A 24,252-nucleotide genomic window follows, 5' to 3' on the forward strand; every position below is an offset into this window, starting at 1 on the left:
AGATCAATTCTAGGCGCGGCGGCTTGCAGTCGCCTTTCGTATTGTTCAATTTATCAAATAAAAAATCCAAATATTTTGTTTTTGAAGATAAATTTTTGGCATTACTGACACGATGTCTTCCGCAATAACTTCGAGGGTTTTCTCCCGGTCTTCGGTTTTCCTTCTGTAAAACCCAACACGTAACTGTTTACACAGGCTATCACGTGGTATGTGACCCCACCCACTGTGTTTGACGAAACACTCAAACAATGCTGCTAAGAGTTGTTTCTTGATTGAACACTTTGTTTGACTCTCAGGAATACTTGGTTATTACATTAATGTTGGAGGGGTTATTACATTTATGGTGGGTTTTGATTATTACATTTATGGTTAAATTTTATTACATTTATGGTGGGGTCGATTACATTTCTGGTTGACTGTTATTACATTTACATTAGCTTTTTTTAGCTCCATTATTTCACAACTTAAAGTTGCTAAATATAATGATGGTATTTGTGATATCATTACGGCGTGGTGGTGAAATGGTGATCATGCAATCAAGCCGCTCGTTTCGAATCAAGCCGTGACTGGCTGCCCTTCAGCTGTGTTATCAAATTTCTCTCGGATCAGAATCATGAAATGAAGATCAAAGCTCTCGTGCAGGCTTGCTAGAATTGAAGAAGATATAATCAAGGAACTCTTCTATTCTTTGAACTTGGCCAATGCAACACCGCTATCAATTTCAGTTACGGAAAAAGCACAAGTTAAAGTCGATTAAATATAGTGGGTTACCAGAGGTGGGTTACGACATGACTGAACTGACCCAAATCCCCCAACCCCCGACCAATGGGGATCCAGCAATGTCAAAACACAGATAACGCCACTCGTCCCTCACCTCTGGGGTCTCGCGGGTTCGATTACTGAACTCACGGGTATCGCATGGCGTTTTTTGGTCTTTCCTTTAATTAGAGGGGTTTTCTTCCTCCCCTTGCAAGACCTACACCCTAAGCGGCCAATTTGGTCTGTGAATTAGCCCTGTCATGACTTTGATCAGCCCAGAGTTGTTTCAGGCTATCGATAAATTTGAGACGGGGCACGGGAGACAAGTTACAGCTTAGGATTTGAAGAAGATACTCAACGCCCAGAACAGAGAAATCGTTCCAACGCACCCAAAATCATGATTACACATGTTTACATAATTAATAGTGACAGTGAGTAAGTAAGCAGACGCCATCACAGAGCCATGCCTTGGATTCTTTAGATATTTCTCAAAGGGCACGTCAACATATTGCCAGTATTGCGTTGGTATTTTGTTGTCATTCTCACTTGGAATAGCAGCGGGTTGTTGGGGGCCAGGGTGAAAAAAATACAACGGCAAGGAGGGGGTGGGGTGTTACTAAAATGTTTAAATGCTTGCAGGGGAAACTTATTAATGAAGATTTTCCCGTACGGCCCTCCCACTCAGTCAATAAGTACATAATATTGGCTTCGCGATTACGGCCAATACGGAATATATTTTCTCCCAACTAGCCGCCAATATAAACCCGTATTGTCGGCATATCAAACTTATTATCATATATTATGAACATTTAGACTTTACTAGTGTCTAGGCACACTCGGACATATTTTCGCTAGTGCGCTTGCTCAGTAGCATCGAGTTACGCGGGCAATCGGTCACGCGCTCCTACAGTAATAATAAACATGGCATCTTCGAGAGCAAAGCGACAAAGAAAGCAACCAAAATTACTTATCAATGAAGCTCTTCTTGAATCTTCATCGTCAAGGATTAAAAAGAAAAAACGACAAGATCGAAGACTTTATCCTGTGACAGTAACAGAGGTGGACAAGAAGAAAAACAGGGTTAAAATCCACTTCGTGGGGTATAGTAATAAATACGACGAGTGGAGGTCATGTGTTGATGAAGATATTAACAAGATTTTCCAGCGTTTAGAGCCGTATAAAGTACCATCAAACATTTCTCTGAAGGATCGAAGTGATTTGATATATGGGGAGCTTTATAGAGAAATAAAGCGAAAACTTTATTCCGGACGAAGGGATGATCCTGGCATTCGCATTGATATACGGATAGATCAAGATGTATTTGAAGAGGGCCTTGCGTTAACTGGAATGCCAAAATAATATATTTTGAAATCATAGTTTGTCGATCTCCATTCATTTTTTAGTTTTTCAATGCATTTTCCTCCGCGCCCTGAGGCTTTTTTAAACTTGGTATTTAGCATACTCATTTTTGCTCTAAAGGTGTTTATTATTCTACTTCCAATCGTTACTTCATTTATTTTAGATTCATTTAAAATATTCTTAATTATCCGTTCCAAAACACTGTCTGCTTTCTCGCCCGGAATTTTTTAAACAGATTTCGAGATGGTATAAATCAGGTAGCTGAAATAAATAAATATAAAAAAATATTCAGTAGCCTCTCGAGATCGCGATTTTTTATTGTATTAATTTTTTTTTTTTTTTTTTTTTTTTTTTGAAAATAATTTAAGCGGGAAACACTCTTGATACATCTTCTTTACTTACTTGTTAACTTCATATGTACACCAAGGAATATTATTGCCTGATGGACCTTCCGAATTTTCTCCTTCACCCCGAGCGCATGCCGCGGGCACATTTAGCGCCAAGAGCCAAAAAATCACAAGAACCCAAACTTCGTCAGCCATAACCCGAGCTCAAATCTTCATGAAACTACAAGTATTATACATCAAAATGCGCCAAATTTATCGAAGGTTTCAAATTTCGATTTAGTGACAGGGTTTATGCTAGCGTTACAGAGATATAGGTCAAAAATATGGGACTGGTCCATCATCAAGCGAATATCCTCTGCTAAAATTGACCCGACTTTGTGTACTTCATGTCCAAAAACCCGAACGAATTTTTTTTCTAATTACTATTTTTTTTAGGACAATTTATAGCTTTAATATGAATCTTTCGATAATCGCTTTTAAGGATTGTACTAGTTTAAAGGAAATGTACGAAAAACAAGAAATTGTACAAAAATTGATCTGATTTTGGCTTGTCGGGGTTGCGTGACATACCTGACGAAATGCGATACAAGCAAATGTTAAGGACAAGTTTCATATGCTCAAAATCGCAATACTTTTTGTATCGCGATCCTCCTATTCTTAAATCTTAAAATGAAGAAAAAAGCGTTAAAAAAGTCTGATTCGTTTGAAATTCTCACTACCTAACAGTGGTAACCCTAGCAACAGTTTCTGTAAAATTGCCGAGCACATTTTTGAGTTTTCGCAAAAAAGAAGATTTTTCGTAAGTTTTACCTGTTTTAGAATCAATTTTATAACTCTACTTTGTAAAACAAATAGTTAATAAGAGAATTTATATGATTTTACAACTATTTTTGTCATGAAATAACTTCTAAAAGTCGACGGTTTTCTTCGAATGTTTAGTTTGAATGAAAACAAATATTTGGCGTTGTTTTTCACTCACCTGTAGCAGAAAGCGTAGGAACAGCATATCATGTTCTTATCCTTGTGTATCACAAGTCAGGAAATAAGTTATGAAGATCAAAGTTGTAAAAAAAGGATGTAAAACATGTAAAAAAATAAATTTTCCGCCATCGATGTTGAGATTCCAACGTGAACCGTTGCATTCACAAACCAGACTGAGATACCAAAAAAGTGCTGTTTTCGCCGTCAATCAAATCTAATGAGCCAATCACGCGCGGTAATTCTGAGCCGACAATACGGGTTTATATTGGCGGCTCTCTATCGATCAAAGGGTCGCGATACTGTATTGTATTGTACTGTAAATAGGAGAGACGTACCGTGTAAATTCCCTTTTTCTTCCTTCTTCAGTTCTCCGCCTTTCCTTTTTCTTGCTTCCTTGCTTCCTTGCTTCCTCTATTTTTTCTTACTTTCTTTCTCCTCCCCCACCCCCGTCCCCCCACACACCCCCCAAGGTTGTTCGGCAGGTCAGAGTCTCCCCCCCCCCCCCCTCCCCCTATCGTTGTTCGGAAGGTCAGAGGGGCTAGTCGTAATACCTCTCACACTATATATATCGTACAAGTGGTAATAAGATTACTGTGCTGTCATCCAATCCATCATTATCCGTATTAACTTATCCTCTAGGGCACAGATGTTCCACACATACTCAATAAGTTATCCAGTTTGTCGTCATAATCCCATCTACGCAATCATCGGTCTGGACGACTATCTAGCTATATTAAAGGTCATCTATCAAAATATGTATCGATATCCTACAGCTATTAAGCAACACATCTTCCATCCGCCCTCAAAAAAGACCTAAAATACTCAAGAAAAATTACCTAAAATATGAAATGCTAAAATGAAGAATGTTTATAACGATATACTGAAACTGATTCCTGGGTTCTAGTGTGATTTCATTTCTGACGTCACTTCCTGTCGGAAGCGGCTCCCACGACCCGAGACCTTCCCGCAACCAACCTTCAAGATTCTTCGCATACATGTAGGAATATATCACTTCGTCTTAGCTCAAGTTTCATCTCTTTATCACTCAATCCCAGACGTGAACACACGAGAGCATACTTTAACGTGAACTCTAAGTAGTATACGGCAAATTATTCATCTTCAATGTTTTGGCGCGTAGTTTGGGAAACAGGAGTTGGAAGCTGTTAATTATGCCTTCAGAAAACGTCCAAGTTGCGGTATTAATTCGTCCTTTGAATGAAAAAGAACAGAAAGAAGGCTGTAATTCTATAGTAGATGCTAACAGAGGCGAGATAAATGTATATAACCCGGAGACAGAGAAAAACAAGGGCTTCAAGTTTGACTGCTCGGTAAGACTTCACTAGACTCGACCCTCGAAATTTTTATTTTGTTTGACTTTTTGGATTTCTCATTTATGATGACGTTCTGTCTATTATTTAACCAAGTTCAAAACTTTTCTCTTTATAATTATTGTGGTTAACTTTTCGTTTAAGTTCTGGAGCGTTGAAGAAGGCAAAACTAACTTTGTCCCTCGGGATCAGGTAAGAGAAGCGGGCTATATAAAACACTGGTTTATAATATCACAGTAATTTATACATAAGCTAACTTTGAGATCTGTTGGGGATAAAATCCCGAAACAGGAGCCTGGATAAATATTTGTAGTGGATTAAGCTTTTGTGTGGTTGCTTCAATGAGGTAATAAGGGATAAAAAAATTTTTTTTGGTTTAGATTTTTGTGTTGAATCACAGGTCGCAATCCATGTGTCTTCTCGCTTGATCGGCTTGCGTGCCAAACTTACTCAACTTAGTTAAATTTTTAATATCTACCCAAGCAGTTTTACCCTAAATTAAGTGTTTAGACCAAAACAGTTGTGTTTGACGCTTGTTGTGGCTAAGAATAATGACAAAAATGACTATTTTTGATGTCCGACCTGGAAATATTTGAAACTTCTGTCAGATGGCATGATTACTCCTGCAACTCGACCGGAACTTGTCTTATTTTTCTCTCAAACAAGAACTTTATTCAGCCGAATTTGGATTTCTTTAAGATTTAAGTTACGGTTAACTTAACCTTTCTATTCTCTCGATAATCGTGCAAATCCTCTGATAATATTATTGTGCACGAGTTATTTAAAGTTGACGTGATCGAAGTGATCAGAATGTTTGGTTGGAATTCATTTGAGAATATCGAAACGTCAAAATGATTTAAGATCATTCCTGCATTTCCCCTTTATTTTACCGCTCAATATAATGAAAACCTTTTAGATCTCATATCTAAAATAATAGGCCTGTCTATTATAATTTTGAGGGGCTACGTTTCATACGTAGAAATTGTTTTTTTAGATTTATGATGTATCCTGCTGATGATGTTAGTGTTAAGAAAAAACCATTCGAAAGAACACCCATCGCTTTTGCTTATGTGTTTTAAGCTTTTTCATCATCCTCGTACTATAGTTGCTAATCCTCCCTCTCATAGTTCCTAAACAATAGCTCTGTTTTGTATTTTCTACTGTTAATATAATGTACAGTATAGACCAGTAGATGCAATAAAACACTATGTACATTGTAAAAGTATTGTACTTGTAGAAAACACGTAGTTCGATGACAGACTGGATTATGCAAACATTTATGCCCGTTGATTGCATGTACCCATGTACCCTGTAGGTTTGTGGCATCAGGTAAATACATTTGTAACATATATTTATTTTCCTTGTGGAGTCGGTATTTTAAGTATTATTTTTGTGGTTTTTTAACTGTCATCATCATTTGGAAAAATATTCTATTCATTTTTGGAATGGAAACTATTATATTAAGCTTTCAGTATGTGACATAACTGATCATGAAATATTATTTTGAAATATAACGTGTGCATTGATTGGCTGTATAAGTATTTGAGATATAATGCATGCACTGATTGGCTGGCCACAATGTTTGTATCAGAGGACAGAACCATTCAAAAATATTTTATGAACGGGCAATATAAAATCTGTAGTATTGTGATATAAACAGTCTTGGAGCTGTAGAGCACTGGATAAGCAACTGGCTATGCCTCGCTTGCTCTACTACTGCTCCTAAAGAACAGAGACATGCACACTAGTTTAATATTCCTTAAGAAAATTGAAAGAAGTAAGGCCTAGGGCAAACGTCGAACTTTCCATGCACCGAACTCATTAAAAACAATGGATATCAGGTGATAATGAGGCGGCATTCTTTGATGTAATTAAGTTCGGTGCATGGAAAGTTTGACGTTTGCCCTAGACCTAAGATCTATATATGGATGAAACTATTGCACTGATAAAGTTAAAAAACGAACTTATCATAATGTTTTTATTTATTTATTTTTTTAAACATATTTCATACATGCTATTTTTAGTATAATCTTACAGTAGCATCAAATTTGGAAAACCTTTTAATGGTTGCTTAGCCTTTTCGTTATTTCTTTATCTTTACCCTGAGGCATAATATATATCTTTCATTCATATTCTTTTGACATTGCACTTTATAGTTCTCCTCACCCTCTACTAGAAGCAGTACACAATCAATCAATTTCTACTGCCTAGATTTAAGGTTCAAACAGGTTCAAATAAAAGTTACAGTTAAATTGTTAAACTCTTGATTGAAAGGCTTTCATAGTAAATGACAAACAAGTTGTTTACCTTTTTGATTTGGGCTTCAAGGAAACTTAATTAATGTTTCTGACTAATATAGTCTAATATAGCACCATATAGGATGAAAAAGTTACAGTAAATATAAAAAGCATTAATTATCATGACTCTAGGTTATTCTAAATTATATTTTCAAATTTCTTTTTTATGCCTCTCTCTCATGGAATATCCATAAATTATAAACCATAATTTGTCAAATAATGTGATGTTAGTCATCAACTAGTGGACTATCATCAATGCTGCGTTCTGATTGGATGAGCTACTACTAGGGTATAAGTTATATCCTACTAGTAGCGAAAAGTGCCGGCTATGAAATAAACCAACTGACTAGTTGGATTTGACTAAAACAATTAACTCTTGCCCTCATGGCTTGCATATTCAGGCTCGAGGACTAATTGCTAAATAGTGTATTGAAGCCACACTAAATGCCAAAATTATTGTATATTTTGTCACACTTGGGCAACACCCATGATTGAGTTTGCTATATTTTGACTAGCTTCAGTTATAGATTCATTCTGGTGCCGCGGTAGCCATTTAATCACAACATATTCCCTAATGTTTAAGGCCATATACAATTTCTTTGAGTAAAAGATTTCAGTTTTGAGTTGCATGTACGTGATATGTTTTCCTACGATGGCAGCTAAACACACTGTGATTGGCTGAAACAAAATTTACTTCTCAGCTGGCTGTTAAAACAAAACTAAGCATGAATTTGTTGAATTTAAAAATTAACATGCTAGATTAAATCTTAAGACAAAAAAATCTCGATTTTCCATTTTTTTCTACAGGCTGTAAAAGAAATAGGAAATACTCTGCTAACATCAGCTTTTAAAGGATACAATGGCTGTATTTTTTCATATGGAGCAAGCGAGAGTGGAAAATCTTGTGCAATGTTTGGTACGGATTCTAGTAAGGGCCTTATACCGTGGGTATGTGCCGAGCTGTTCTTGAGGGCAGACAAGTATGATAGTGACACTTCTTTTAGAGTGGAAATCAGGTTAGTATAAAAGTTTGTTTTATTATGAAGGTGTAGACAGCTGACATAGTCTGAGTAGCAATCCCATGGGGGGTGGGGAAGGAGAGGATATGGATAGTAGGGTCCTGCATAGCTGTACCAAAATGTATCAAAATTTGACATTGTTATATACAGTTTTATGTTTCAATGAATAGTTACAGTGCATTTCACATAACTTTTGACAAGTCGGTTCCAAAGTTTGGTTTCGAGTGCAATTTGGAATAAATTTGAACGAGTGGGTTTTCAAAGAGTTTGAGCTCTTAGAAAACCCATGAGTTCAAATTTATTCTACATGTAAATTACACAAGAAAACCATATGATTTTCTTTAATAATATAAATGAAAAATTTGAAAAGAAAAATTTAGTATTTTGCTGAGGAAAGAGCAAAAATCTCAAGAAAAAACTATTAGCTCGCACTCGATGATATTATGATGGAGTCAGTAGTGTGGACTCTTCAACCAAATATTTTTCCAAAAACAGAACAAAGTAATCAACTTTTGTGGCATTTTCTCTGTCATAATAAAAAAAAACTTATAGCTTTCAACCATCACCCCCCCCCCCCCCTCAGACAGGGCTAAATTATTTGCAGTGTTTTATTTGTAGTACAGTGTAGTATAGTCCAAATAAGGTTATTAGGAAATGTATCCTAACAGTTTGATTGTGTTGTTTATAGTTTTCTTGAGATTCACAAAGAATTTGTTAAAGATCTCCTGGGTAAACGACGCAACTGGCAGGATTCATTGCGAGGTTGGTTTAAATTTATGTCGACTGCAGAGTATTTCCTGCTTTTGCGGTGCTCTATTCTCCTTCACAGCTGTCATTTGTATTGATCCCAAATCCTCTCAGGCTCATGAAGAACTGGAAACGACACTAATTACTGCTGCAAAGGAGATTAGCAATACATTTTAATGCTCTGGTTTGTGAATGTTTGGTAAAAATATATGTATTCAAGAGTGTTTAAGCAAGAAATAGCTTGTTTTGCTTCACATTTCCTCCATATAACCTTATTGACATGTCCTATATTACCCCTGTTTAGTTCATACTTGTCATAAGTAATAATTAAATAACCAGAATCAGGATCTCCATATTCAAATTCTCTCTGTTCTTTGTAGCTTTAGCTTTACGGCCATTCTCAATCACACGCGCCGCTCTAGCTTTTGGTGGACGTCAATCAAAGTGTTTCCATGACATTCTTTAGGCACCTGCCTTTACAGCTTTGTGTTTTCCAACAATGTTATGGAAATGCCTTGTGATTGACGTCCACCAAAACCTTCTTCATCGGGACAGAAGCAATCGCTAGAGGTCGCGTGTGACTGAGAATGGCTGTAAGTACCTGTAATAAGGAGCACTGATAGTGTGAGGGTGTATAGTGCACACATTCAAGTGCTTATACATAAGCCCCTGGCTTGGGAGAATTGGTCAACCACTCCCTGCCTTATCGAAGTAAAATATTAGCTTTACCATATACATTTTAGATTAAGGGCCTTCCTGTAGGGAACCACCAGTAGAATCAGTTGTTACCTAGAGTTTCTTGATTTTCAGTGCGAGAACATCGTGAGTTGGGAACATACATCGACAAACTCACAAAGCACATCGTTACTGACGCAACAGAAGCAGAAAATCTCATCGCAAAGGGAAAGAAAAACAGGTAATTCACCAATGTGACCCGGGTTGACGTCCTGCAGGGCTCAGTGTCGTATGTCAGTAGAGTTGTTTTCCGGGTTCTCCGGCTTTCCTCCCTCCGTAAAAATCAACTTCTAAATTCCACTATTGGAATTACAGTGAATGAAGAGCCACTCTGTGGAAATGCCACTGCTAAGTCCTATTATTTTTATTTTATTTCAACTTTCTTAGATTTTGTATGTCTGCGGAATGACACGGCACGGCGCTTTGGTCGTTCGCGGTACGAAACTGACTATATCCTTCAAGCCAATCACAGACCTTTGCAAAATCACTTTTCGTCCAATGAAAATATTTCTTACGGTTAATATGATCACGTCTCAACATGTCCGCATCGTGAGTTAGTGTTACAGTCATGAGAAATTGTTTTTAATGAAGTATCTGTTATGAACTGTAAGAGATAAATGTTGATAAGCTGAATCAAGGTTCGATTTGCAGAAAAATTTGAATTAAGGGACTTTTTTACTCTTTCCCTCTCTTCCCTAATTTGAAAGAAAGATATAAATAACGAGAGATCAAAAAGGGCGGGACAAGTTGATACATTAGCCGCCGCAATAATGAAAACCTAACATTCTTGGAACAATTTGACAATCTTCTTTTTTCATTTTTTAAAGATCAGTATGTTCAAGATCATCGACAAACTTATTCAGCAGTTCGCACACTATTTTTACCATCAAGTTCACTCAAGTAAGTGTCCAACAGAACTATTCCGAACCCATGAAGTAAAAAAATAACGCATAATGTTTTAATGATAGCAGTGTTTTTGCATCAGCTGCAAATATGGTATGTCCCTTTTGTGAGATAAAAATGGGTTCCTTTCTAAACCAATGAAAAACAGAGCACGAAAATGCTAATTCTCCAATCCCAATGCGTGAAAATGGGGAAGCTATTTGAGTGTTGCTTGAACTTTGTGTCTGTGTTTTTTCCCCTTCTTTTTACTACAAATGCCCTCTACACGATTCTGTCAAAGATCAAACAGTAAATACTTCAATCACATTGCTTGGGAATCCAATTACTTGCCAACGGACCTTTGTTATTCTTCTTGATTTAAAAACATGATTTCCGCTTTGACCCAATAAATGAAATTGAAGTGAAAACGAAAGCTATCCAATCACAGGGTTTGAATGGGGAAACCATTTATGTGTCACAGTGCTTGTGCACGTTTTTAAGTTACTTACAAATGGCTTCCGTTCTAAACAAATAAAACATCACTTCGGTAAAGATAACTACCCTGCTTGACTGGAGAAACCATTTGTATGCCATAGTGCTCGTGCACAGCGTTTACTCGTGACATACCAGTGGCTTCCACTCTGGAGTAATAAAACAACATGTAAACGCTGAAACTTCATTTTCCATTTCCTGTCGGGGGTAGCCATTTATCTGTCACAGAGCTGGGTTTTCGTGACTTCAAATGGTTTACCACCACACTCAACCAATGAAACCTCAATACAGGGTTTGACTGGGGAAACCATCTAAGTGTCAGAGCTGTACGTTTATTCGTGTCTTTCAAATGGTTTCCGTTCTGAGACGACGAAACATCACGAAAACGCAAATGCAGTGCCTGTCTAGAAAAGCCACTGAAATGTCACTGTCGCTATCAGTTTTTCGTGATATCTTAAAAACCTGCACGTGTTTTTGTGGCTCACAAAACACTCGACAAAACTATCTCATGAATCACAATGTCCTGAAAGAAAACCATTTAAGTGTTAGCCTATGCTAAACACGTTTAGATATTTCGAACTTTCAAATTTACCTAATTTTTCTTCCATTTGTTTGACAACGAGACTGATGCAGCTGCGAATTCACTCGCCGCGGGAATCACACGCAAGCAAAAAAATAAATAAATAAATAAATAAAAGAAAATCATGATAATAATCCAGTGCTATGACTGTCGTCATCCTATCTTTGATTTTATCTTTTTCCAGTGTTTGTGCGAAATACTTCGTTTTTTGTTGTTTTTTTTTTTACATCTTCCCTCTCTCCTTCATCCCTCTCTTTTCTTATGCTATTTTTTCTCTTCTCATTCTTGTTAATTTTCTTCCCTTCCCACCAATTATTTCATGTATTTTTTATTTTTAATCTTTGCTCTCTCTTTTCGTCCCTGTATATCTCTCCCTTTTATTCTCTTCTCTCTTCTATTTTTCATTTCAATTTTCAACTGTTTACCTACGAAATATTTCATGATTTTCAAATCATGTTTCCCTTACCCCCCTCTTCCCTCTAATGCTAATTTTCACCTGTTTTCCTGCGAAGCATTTCGTGTTGTTACAATCATTATTTACATGATATTCAAGTATCGCTGTATTGTTTGTGTTGACAGGCTCGTTTGGAAGAAGGTATGCCGTGTGAAATGATAAGCACTCTTCATCTGGTGGATCTTGCCGGAAGTAAAAGTCCACATGATGAGGTATGACGACAATAATTCATCGAAGATACACGTCTCCGAATTTAAATAACATAAGCTCTGTTGGAAATAAACTATCCGAGGAAAGGAAAATCTATATTGGAAATTATTGAAGCTCTCAAATTCTTATTATTTTACTTCGCAAATATTCTTGTACTTATAAACAATGGTGGTTTTACTTAATATTTTGAAGTTTGAAATGTTCATAAAACACTTTTGTTTTGATCTTTCATAAAAGATTACCGGATAAAGCCAGAAATTCAAGAGATATATCAAAAAGAAAATAGATATCCCACTTTATAAATCATGAAACGCCGTTATTGGTTCTCAGGTGACCGGGAATCGATTTGTGAAGCAAATTCTGTTTGTAATTCTTTTGGAAGTGAAGGGTAGATTAGCGGTAGAGCATTCGCCGGTCTCGTGTTCAATTGCAGAACTCAGCATCACACGCACGTGCAGTAGAGATTATAACATCTCTCCATTGAATCGAGGGTTTTTTCTCACGTAACTCCGGTTCTTCTACCTCCGTAAAGCTTAGCACGAGTTACCGGTGCCCTGTCTTAGATCAGCCCAGAGGACTTAGGTCAGCCCAGAAGTTGTTTCAAGGTTTGATCTGTAAGTTAGCCATGCCCTGACTTAGATCATCCCAGAGGTTGTTTCAGGTTCATTCTGTAAGTTAGCCGTGCCCTGACTTAGATCAGCCCAGAGGTTGTTTCAGGATTCATTCTGTAAGTTTGATCTGCGAGTAAGTTGGCCCTGACTTTGTTCAGCTCAGAGGTTGTTTCAGGGTTTGATCTGTAAGTTAGCCGTGCCTTGACTTAGATCATCCCAGAGGTTGTTTCAGGATTCATTCTGTAAGTTTGATCTGCGTGTAAGTTGGCCCTGACTTTGTTCAGCTCAGAGGTTGTTTCAGGGTTCCATCTGTGAGCTACCCTTGCCCTGACCTAGATCGGCCCAGAGCAGGGCCCAGAGGTCGTTTCAGGGCATCGATAAAAATAGTAACAAACAATCAGAAGAAAAGACGGATATACATACCTTTAATAACGTACAATGCGCAGGTGCTCTGGGCGAGGAGTTAGCTTCGTGCGCTGTTTTTGCGGGCAGTCAACGATTGTTCTTCACTTCCTTACCGTAACCGTGCCATTTGCCACGTTCTTTGAAAGTTATTTGATTAATGAATTCGACTGCTTATACCTCTCCTACTTCGAGCTTATTGATGTGTACACCTACTTGCAAAAGGGTTGTCATACAAGAATAGAACATTAGTAATTTAGTGAGAAAGGATTACATTAAAAGACAAAAGAAAAAGTTCAGCTTCAGTGATCTTCTTTTGTTTTTTAATATAATTCCTATCCCACTAAATCACTAATGTTCTATTTTCGTATGACAACGTTCTTGCAAGTAGGTGTATCTTTATTCTTACGATTTTGTTTCATAACACTATTGTAATGCGGGTTGGGAAACTACAAGCAATGCTGTTGGTAGCTGATTACTGTTAGAGCCTGAAGTCTGGGTCATTATAAATGTAATCAAAGGAATGAAGTCGGCTTTGAAAACTTGTCAGCTTGGAATTTCTTTCAAATTTGATTGTCGCCTTGATGGTCTGGTATTTCATCGGTAAACGGCCTGAATCTGCCACAATTGCTTCCACGATATAGACTTTATTGGCGTTTAATTGAATATTAACACTTTGTTTGGATTTATTATTCTTTTTAGTGCTACTATCAATTAGTGTCTATTGGAACCTTCAATTTTCAGTTTCAGTTATCAAAGTAACTCTAAATAAAACTAATGAAGTTGATGAAGAATTTTTGACAGTAAAATATCAAAATTAAAGACAGCATGTTGTTAACGAGGAAAATACTTGAAATTTTGAAGGAAAACTGAAGAGAGAGGAAAGAGCGGAGAGAGAGAGAAAGAAAGAAAGAAAGAAAGAAAGAAAGAAGGAAGGAAGGAAGGAAGGAAGGAAGGAAGGAAGGAAGGAAAGAAAAGAAGAAAGTAAGTAAGAATTAATGAAAGAATAAAAGAAAGAAAAAAGGAAAGAAAGAAAATAAGAAAGAAAAGAGAAAAAGAACTGAGAGGGAGAGGGAGGGAAAGAAACTAGTCAATTTAAAAAAATGATATTACTTTTAATGTTAAATGTCTTCAGTAGATAAATGCTCAACATCCAAAGCGTGCATCCCAAAAACCAAGAAATAATATTTCGTCTAGTCAGTGGTCGAGCCCTGAATCAATTAACATCAATACATCGTTAACATATGATCAAGCTGCTTGATAGCTACTACTAATAATCCTTAATATACATCTAACCGTATCTAGTTTTGTGTAACCACAATTCACCCCAAAATTCACAGCACCTTGACGTACAACAAACTCGAGTGCTTTTTCTATGTTGCTTTCAATCAGAAAAAAATATTTCCCCGCATTTAGATATTTCCTTGCGGTCGATCATGTAAAATTTATGACTCTCTAATTCTTGAAGTATTCCGCGTTTTGTATAATCATTGAATTAATAATTGATCATAAAGATATTAAGGCGGCACTCGAACTGTTGTGAAAATGTTTTGTGTTCGTTGTTGAGTTGTTATTGTCGTTTGGTTTCTCAACACGCGTTCTGCCGTACTCGCTTAGAGAGTTTGAAAAGCAACAACAAGGCAAGTCTTCGCTTCGTTTTACAAACTTACCACTCCAAACATTCTTGTTTCACTCCATTTCTTCTTCGATACAATTGTAATGTCTCGATAGAAGTTTTCTACTTTCTTTCTTTATAGAATTAAGAACAAACGTCACCTAAAAGTTTTAATCTTCTGAATTTTCGATTTGCCTTTATAGACTGAGAACGCGGAAGCAATACGAAACTTTTTTATCGTATTTCAATTCTGATTTTCTTCTTCTTTTGCGATAGACAGTTCATATAAATACTTAAATCATGTATTCTATTTACGAAGGAAACTCATTGAAATTATTTCAACTCAAAACGTTCATGCGTTTCCTCTCATCTTTAGAGCTTTCGGCTTTTTTCTGCCTGAAGAATCGATAAATTTTGAAGTCTTCAGTGCCTGTGAAAACTGTGGTTCTCATTTAGTTTTTGTTGACGTTTTTCATGGTTCAATGTTGTAGAAGCCTTCTCGTTTAAAGGCACTGTGTTAATTGCCATCAACCTAGAAACATTTTTTTACAAGCGTCAAGTTATTTCAGCAGGTAAAAAAGATAATTTGATAGCAAATTGTCGTATCTGTTGAAGTATTATCTCCACCAACTACATTTTCATTCATTTGTCAGCAATTTTCTATTCATTACGTTGTTAAAAACACAACAAATTGGACATAATGTAATGTCGTATTAATATGAAGTTCTTGTGCAAGTTTTAGATCTTAAATGCTAGATTTACTCTGGTGAGTTTAGAGTTGTGTGTATAGAATATTCAGATGTAGTAAGGAGTGTGTATGGAAGATACACACGTCCTCATAAGCATCTAGCTTTAAGGCCTGCCGTGTATAAATAAATAAATGTATTTTTTTATATTCAAAACCACTTCAAAGCTTGATAATTTTTCTTGTTAGTATACACATATAAGGTGTTGTTTTATTGGGGGGTGTTTTATATTCTGCTTTGTTTTGTTGTAGTGTGTGAATGGTCATGTAAGCTGTGATGGAGATCACCCTTCCACTAGCCATTGTGACCAGTCGATTCTAACGCTTGATCGTGTCATCTCAACCCTCGCTAGCAAATCAACTACAGCCAAGAATCAAATCGAACCTCCTTACAGAGAATCAGTAAGTTAAATAAAACGTCAACAAACATATCTATTGCAACCCGTTACTTTTATTTATTTTATTTTATTTTATTTCATTTCATTTCATTTCATTTCATTTCATTTCATTTCATTTCATTTCATTTTATTTTATTTTATTTTATCTTATTTTATTTTCCCCCTCGGTTTATATAACTGATGAATTTTCTTTATCCAATATTTTCTCTCACTTATATATTTTGATATTGATTTTAAATCTTTCGTAAAACTAAGCTAATATATTGTAATATTGTCACAGCGGTATACGACCAAATATTTTTCAGTTCCTTTAATGTATTTTTACGCCCTGTTCTCGCTTCCGGGAAACTTCGAAACTCTTGTATACTTTCCTTGTGTCAGTTTATCAAACCTGTAGTCGTAATTGCTCGTGATAACGTTATTTTTAGGCCCTAACTTGGATTCTAAAGGACTGTTTTGGAGGGAATTGCAAGACCATGATGTTAGCTGCGGTCTCCCCCGCAGATATCTGTCATAACGAGACTATTAGTACACTACGTTATGCCAACCAGGTCCAAAAGGTCGTCAATCATCCTAATATCAATGAGGTAAGTCAGTGTGTTAAGAGGTTTTTACTCGTACACTAATGACATGCTGGACGATGACTTCTTTCACTGTATATGACTAGTATTATCTGATCATTCACTTCATCATTTACTTCACCATCCACATCATCATCATCATCACCATTATCATCATTAGTATTATTGTTAACATCTATAGACCTGAGCTATTAATATTATCTGTATCACCATTATCATCATCATCGCTGTTGTTGTCATTGTCGTTATTGTTGTTAATTTTCAGTATCGTCGTCCTCATTTGTAAATAATGATGTTTTTTGCTTCATTGGAAAAACTAAAAACTCATTTCACTGAAAAAGAAAAATAGAACGAAAGAAAAAAAAAGAAAAAACAAAAAACAAAAAAACACGCAAAAAAAAAAAAAAAAAAAAAGAACCAAAGAAAAAACAAGACACTTGAACGCCTGATCAATAGAACAGAGATAGGATAAGAAAATAACTCTTTTTCTATTCTCTAGATAATTTATTACAGTTTGTAGAATTTTACTTTGTACAATTATGCTTTTAACCTGAGTTGAAAAAAACTTTAAATTATATAATTCACAAAATACAGAAAAAAATAACATATACTATAAAAAGAGAAAATAGAAAAGAAAAAAAACAACACAATACATCATGACTTACTCCGATTAACTTAATAACGATGATTGAATTAATGCAGATAAGAAAATAACACTATTATTGCGGTTCAAAACTTACTGAAAAATACTTTGATTTTAAGATTTTTTTCTTAATCTAAAATCAATTATTACAAGAGTGAGAAACATACGTGACCTACTAATCCATCTAAATGTTTCCACAAATAATCTAGAGACACTTCTATTTTTGTCATTTTTAAAGCAAGTGGTTTCCAACTGCTTTCCACTTCACCTTGTTTTGCATCAGAAAGTGTTTCTAATTTTGTCTTGATTCAATTATATTTTCACCTGTTGTTGTCTTTAAGACTCTCCTGAACATGTCCTCCCCATTTTTTTTCTATTTTGACAAATTTCTTCGGAAGCAAGCTGTCTTATTCTATGCCAATGTCTTGGTAAAGTCTTGTATCGGCTAAACTTGCTTTGAAGAAGGGAAAAAAATTCCATATGACTAAGGTTTTTCAGTCTTCGAGTTAAAAATGAGACTCCAGATTCCTATCACAGAATGGAATTCACTATATATATATATGTATATATTTATAAAATATTTGAGATATAACGCGCGCGCTGATTGGCAGGCTACAGTGTTTATATCAGAGGATAGAGACACGCTCGAGCGAAATCATTCAAAAATATAATATAAAAGCGATATAAAACGTCCGCTTGTGTCTATATACTGTGATATAAACACTCTGGGAGCTGTAGAGCACTCGAGAAGTCAAAGGAACACTCTGCTACGCCTCGTGTTTCTCTACAACTTCTCTCTTGCTCTACAGCTCCCATCGTGTTTATATCACAGTATATAGACACGCGCGACGTTTTATATTCCTAATATATATATATATATATATATATAAGAAGAGATAACTAGTGTAAGCTGCGTCGGTGTTTCTAATGAAACAGTAATGATAAAAAGGTAAATTATACACCGTGAAAAGATGAAAAAACTTACTGGCGTTTCGGACGCTAGTCCTTCGTCGGAGTAAAAGAGGAATTATGATGAATTCTATATTATTATTCCAAATGTTTAAAGTACACAAAAATTCCATGGCTGTTATTAGTAAGCGATATGTTTCCTACTAGTATCAGCATTATGGCTCTTAGAAAAAAGAATTTCCAACAAGCTTATATTAGGATTCGGTATATGAGGAAGTTTCGTTAGGCGGATGCAGGCGGGGTGGGGATGGTATGGTTATGGCTATGGCTATGGCTATGGCTATGGCTATGGCTATGGCTATAAAGAAATAAGGCAAATAATCTCGGAAGTTACAATTCACTGATTTATTTCTAAGTTTTAGCTAAGCTAAACAACATTTCCCCCCCTGTTTCAAATCTCGAATATATCTTAGAATAATTCGCGAGGTCAAAACCCGGTGTTCACCGGTAGAGACCTGATTATCTTGGTAAGGTACTTGATGTACACCCTCCCCCATGGGTTTCTTGAAATCCTCGACGCGAAATGTCTTTATGGCTGTTTCATTAATTACGTTGTGCAACATACCTTGAAACGGCAGTAGTCATTCATTATTGCCATTTAGCTTATGGTTTTGGTGATATTTGAGTAGAAAATCCGGGATTTCACTTCAAGAGGTGGCAGGTACCGAGTTTTCCCACCCCACCCTTCTAAATCAAGTCCTGTCAAATTACAAGTGTTTTTATTCTATCCCTAATGCTGTCAGTTATTTGTTGTTGTTGTTGTTGTTGTCGTTTAGCCATCACAATTCTCCATACTTTCTACAATATTAAATATTCTTTGCTATTTGTGTAGTATATTCGTGCAGTAAACAAGTTCAGTTCCTTCACTAATGTGCAATAAATAGCGAGATTCCGTGCATCTCACTTGATCACCCGCGCGTTCTCTTAATACTCTTAATATTGTATAGTACTAACTATCGCTTATTTATTCTACAACCTTTCAGGATGGTCACGTTAAGCTTATCAAAGAACTAAAAATCCAAATTCAAAATCTGAAGAGTATGCTTGAGGTAAGAAAATCACCAAGTTTTTATTTATTTTTTTATTTTTTTTTGATAAAATTCGTTACGAAAAATTATAACACTAAAAATTCTAAAACTATCCAAAAAATTTATTTCGTGTGCCGCGTTTACAAATAAACAACCTTGTTATCCAATCTATTAACATTCCAGGATCGACTATTATTGATTTTAATTCCTGAACGATTAAGGGATATCCTAGTTAAAAAGAAAGAATTCTGTTGTCCATAAATGTGTTGTTAGTCGATATTACTTATTGTTCTCGGGACACGAATTTCGTGTTCCAAGTTTTTAAGTAATTTTTGATTTTAATTTCAGTTCTTTTATGATATTTTTTAACGAAATCTATTTAAGTTGTCTGCAAAACTAATTCTGTCCTTAAGTCTATTCTTCAGCGAATCCTTACCTGACTGGGTAAACTAATGCTATGATATTTACACGAGATAGTAAATGTATTGAATGCCGACTGATTGTTTAAACGACCAAAAAAACCCGTCTATATCAAAGAAAAAATTCAACCTCCGTATTTGATTACAGTTATTTCCGCCACCAAGATTAAGATTTGAAACGTTTTTGTTTGGGAAATAGGCGATAATGAGATAGATGTATTAAGATTTGCAATTAAGCATGTACTTGTGACGGTCACGTATATTGAAGACAGCTTGTTATTTCTTGTCCCATTAGAATCTATTGGCGACTATTTTTTTAAATTTTCTTACCTCGAAAAGCTTATATTTTATAACCAGCAATTCATATTAATTAGCACGAAGTTAATTAGTATATATTAACTTCAAATACATGTCTTGTTGGATTTATTGCGTAACTTCGTTCGGAGCTTCGGAAACCGCTTTTTGTCCAATCTCCTCCCCCGGTGGTATTCATCTTCCTTTTTCTCGCTTTTTATCTCATATCATAACATGCAGTCGTGGATTTCATCCCATAATTTATTTCCTGCGACGTGTAAAGAATCATGACTATTTTCCATTTATTTTCAAAACTTTCTTCCTTTCTTCTCAAAATTATCTTGGATGCAGGGCTAACATGGAAACACAAAAGAAATCAGACTCGATGGAATTTGTGGCGTTTCTTTTGTATTTTCATGTTAGCCTCACATCCAAGATAATTTTGAGGAGACTACCTTTATGACGTAAAAGCTCGGTTGCCATGACATTTATCATGTACCTATTCCTTAGCTATTTCTACAGCCTACGGTATCTCGTATAATAACGTGTGATCGAACCATCTTTGTTCAGTAGTTTTACCAACTGTTACGCAAAAGAGTGTTTCAAAACATCGTTTTGCAAGTGAGCTCCTAAGTCGTCGTTTATGACGTAAGAGCTCCGTTGTCATGGCATTTTTTATGTACCTTCTTAATGGCCTATTTCGTTTTATAGCTTACGGTAGCTCGAATAATGTGCTACGTAAGTGGCCGAGCCATCTGCCTGGAAAAGCTAATGTTTCGCACACTGACAGCTGTTGTATGCCGTACGAACGAATTCATTGGGAATACAAACTGCCATAGAATGATATAGCCCTTGGGAATCATGAATTTATCCTCCCAAATACGCTTATTTATACTAGCTCATATTTCTTGCAAGTATTTTTAGAAATACTACTGGAGAAATATACCTCTTCTAAAACCAGGTAAAATTCGACTACTTTAATTAACAAACTCGTTTACTCTTTTCGCATCTTTCATTTCATTGTCAGTACCGCTTCTACAGTCCTTGTTTTGAAAGAAATTTAGATTATATTTCATTGGAATGAATTGCTTAAAAATGTAAAATGTATAATTGAGGAATTGCATCGGAAACAGAATAAGAGGAAAGTACGAGATTAACGTTATCTTTTTAGTTCCTGATAAAAATAGGTCCTAAAGTACGAGAGGAATTTTTCTTACCCCTTCGATGATGATCTCTTAATCATCATTGAACGAAACTGGGCTATCTTCTTGTTAGATAATGTAAATATTATTATGAGGTGAAGATTTTTTCCCAATAACAAGAACGGTTTCTTTTGTAAGCATTCTTTGTGGTATACAACCTGAATGGCATAATAAAACTAATCTTCTCTACATGTCATTCAAAATAAAACGTCTCACTAACATTCCTTATCGTGTTATCGAATGTCAATATCTGCGCAACTCAAGATTAAGCAAATCTATTCCTGAATTAGAGGATTTCCATTAGTGTCGTACAGCCTTAGATGAAATGAAAATCGAACAAGCACTGGCACAAGCGAAAACACTGGCCTAAAGACCCCAAAATGAGATTCGTTCGAGTTTGTCAGCATTTTTCGCATCACCAAACCCAAGTAAGGTTATTTTTTATCGTAAACTTTTCCAAAATCATTCTAATCTCTGTATTAATACATTTTATCTTTAAGCAAGTTTTTCTCTCAAGATTACTTATTTACAATAAGATCTCTAATGGTACGCGTTTTTTTTTTCTTCTCGTTTTTCGATTATAGTTTTCATATTTTTTCTTATCTTTGCATTATTTTTAGAGGCGGGTTTTTTTCTTCTCGCTAATTTTCCTTTTTCGAGTAATATTTTAATTAAGGGAAGTGCCTTTTTTGGTTGTTTGTTTTTAACTGACTGCCTGCGGTTTTCGATTCTCTTGATACGATATCCTACAACGCTGCAAAATTGACCCACAATTTTACGAGTATTGGATGTTTATTTATAACGGTCGGTTGTCAGCGTGGTTTGGTCGTTCTGGTCGTATTAAACAACGACCGTCGTCATTGTGTATGACTTCTGACGTATAATTCCTAGTGTTTTTCATTCCTAACAGGAGGGAAAAGGGTCCAACAGCATGGAGAAACAAAAGGCAGAAAAACAACTGCAGGAAAACCAGGAACTCATGAAAAGATTGACGGGAATCTGGGAAGACAAATGGAGTAAAACACAGAAAATGATTGAGGTGAGTAAACAGAAAAACTAAACAAAATTGAATTTGGAAATAACGCCAACTCGACCCATAATCTACCTACCTTTTATTATATACTTCTTCTACAACTTCCTCAACCAAATACATAAAGTTAATAATCAAAAATAAGCTCTGAAACATTATCCTTTGCCGAATTTTTATCGGAATAGATGCTTGTATATTAAAAGCTGTTATGAGTTTCTACGGTTTAGTATAGAATTAAAATGCGTGATTTTTAATTCATCGATTCGTGGCTACAAGTGAAGATGCTTCTAGAAGCTACATTAATCTTATGTTCTCAAAACATTTTCAAACTTTCATCACTGATTCTGTCATTTGGTTTCCCTAGTTATTGTGTTTTCTAGATCACGATGATAAAAGCTTGTCCCACTTCTGTTTATAAATATATATATCCTTATTGCTTTAACTGATCCACTTTTTTTTCTTCTTCTTCTTTTCTCGCTCGTAAGTCTACTCCTATTCAAACTATTCTACATCTACAAATTGATTGTTCTAATCTTGTACTATTTTAGGAACTGTTCTAGATTATTTATCGTTTATTAAAGTGTAGAAGTGGTTACTGCAACTTTCATAAACATGCGAACTTTGTGTCTCCGCGTTGAACGCTGAAATTTGCCGTCAATCAAACCTGATCAGTCTGTACCTTCACATTTTTGACTTTCGGCAGCGAAAAACCAAATTTCAGCGTGCCACTCGGAGACCCAAAGTTCGCATGTTTATGAAAGTTGCAGTAATAAAACGACTCTAACAATTCTCAGCGAGAAGGAAAAGAAGGACCAGAAGCCCTTTAGTTGCCGTTTATTGAAATGATAATTTCTATTATTGTTTTGGTCGTCATTATCAGTTGCAACATAGATAACCTAGCAACGTGCTTCTAGACCCTTTGGCTTTTTTTTTTTTTTTTTTTTTTTCTCTCGTTTTAGTAATTTGAAAATTTCCTTCCATCTGTTGGTTTGTTGTTCTCCTTCTTCTCGTTCTCCTTTTCCGTCATTCCTTACTTTCTTCATTCTTTCATTCTTTATAAGTTCGTTCGTTCTTTCGTTCATTCATTATTCATTCGTTCATTCATTCATTCTCCATGTATTCAATTCTATTTTGAATCGTTTCACCTCTTTCATAATTTCTTTACTCTTTTGTTGTGTTTCACTTCATCTTGTTTCCGTTCACTTCAGTTTCCACTCAGTTTCCACTGTACGACTTATTTTTACAACAAGGTTTATAGACCAATCAACGTCAAAGGGTGCATGTTAAATGCTAGGCTTTTAAAATTGCAAATCCCATCACGATATGACATTCGGAGTGTTTTCTTGTTCTGTTTTGTTTTTCGATAGTTTTTGTGTGTCATTTGTTTTGTTTTTAAGTTTTCTTGTTTTTCTTGTTTTATTTTTTTTATTTTTTTATATTTTTGTGTTTTTGTTTTTTATTTATTTATTTTTAACGTGGAAGCAGTTTCGTTTTACTCAATGATGTACATCACTTAAGAACAAGCTACTTTTCTTCCTTGTCTGGACAGCTTTCGTTTGCTATTCTCGTTCGTAAAAAGAATTTTCAAGACCATAATGCGTCAACACACATTTTCGCTTGACTCAGCAGAGTACTTAAGCCGAACACCGTAAGAATTTTTTTCAATTTTCGCCATTTCCGATCATCCTTGCTAACTACATATTATTCATCGTTTGTTCGATGTTTTTTTGATTAAGAAGTAATTTTCTTGATTAACGAAAAATTATTCTAAATCAGTTTTTTTGGTAATAAAATCAGTGCACTAATAAACAGTTATTAGGCTGCTATCATTGGACCAGTGTTCGCTTTCTGTGTCTCCGCTTTGACACATGTTTAAATGAGATAAATGAATTGGGTACAAGGGAGAACATTGTACAAGTCGTGTACAAGACATTATGGCGTCGCATGGGACAATCCATGGATCGCTCGTAGCACTTGAAATCGTTCTTTTAATCCTAACTTAGCTTACCCATTTTTATCTGTCATGCCCAGTCAACGTTTAGTCTAATTTCTTTCGCACTTTGTCAAATATCAAAGATACTCGAGTATTTTTCCCCACTTTTTCATAAATTTCCCAAAGCTGTTC

General features: G+C 35.6%; 1 protein-coding gene across 1 annotated transcript in view; it reads left to right on the top strand.

The window, feature by feature from the left end:
* Positions 1-4,399: 4,399 nt before the first annotated feature.
* The window catches only part of LOC116295513 (uncharacterized), a 35,505-nt gene continuing 15,652 nt past the window's right edge, over positions 4,400-24,252 (top strand). The window contains exons 1-11 of the mRNA XM_031703351.2: positions 4,400-4,774; positions 4,919-4,966; positions 7,879-8,087; positions 8,779-8,852; positions 9,648-9,753; positions 10,400-10,472; positions 12,106-12,192; positions 15,816-15,965; positions 16,390-16,548; positions 19,138-19,203; positions 22,008-22,136. Coding sequence (XP_031559211.1) covers positions 4,616-4,774; positions 4,919-4,966; positions 7,879-8,087; positions 8,779-8,852; positions 9,648-9,753; positions 10,400-10,472; positions 12,106-12,192; positions 15,816-15,965; positions 16,390-16,548; positions 19,138-19,203; positions 22,008-22,136 — 1,260 coding nt within the window. The 5' untranslated portion in view covers positions 4,400-4,615. The remainder of the gene's footprint in view (positions 4,775-4,918; positions 4,967-7,878; positions 8,088-8,778; positions 8,853-9,647; positions 9,754-10,399; positions 10,473-12,105; positions 12,193-15,815; positions 15,966-16,389; positions 16,549-19,137; positions 19,204-22,007; positions 22,137-24,252) is intronic.

The sequence above is a fragment of the Actinia tenebrosa genome, unplaced genomic scaffold (genome assembly GCF_029948245.1).
Source record: "Actinia tenebrosa isolate PJP-AT-01 unplaced genomic scaffold, QUT_ActTen_1.0 PGA_scaffold0__85_contigs__length_37466705, whole genome shotgun sequence".
Classification (NCBI taxonomy): Eukaryota; Metazoa; Cnidaria; class Anthozoa; order Actiniaria; family Actiniidae; genus Actinia; species Actinia tenebrosa.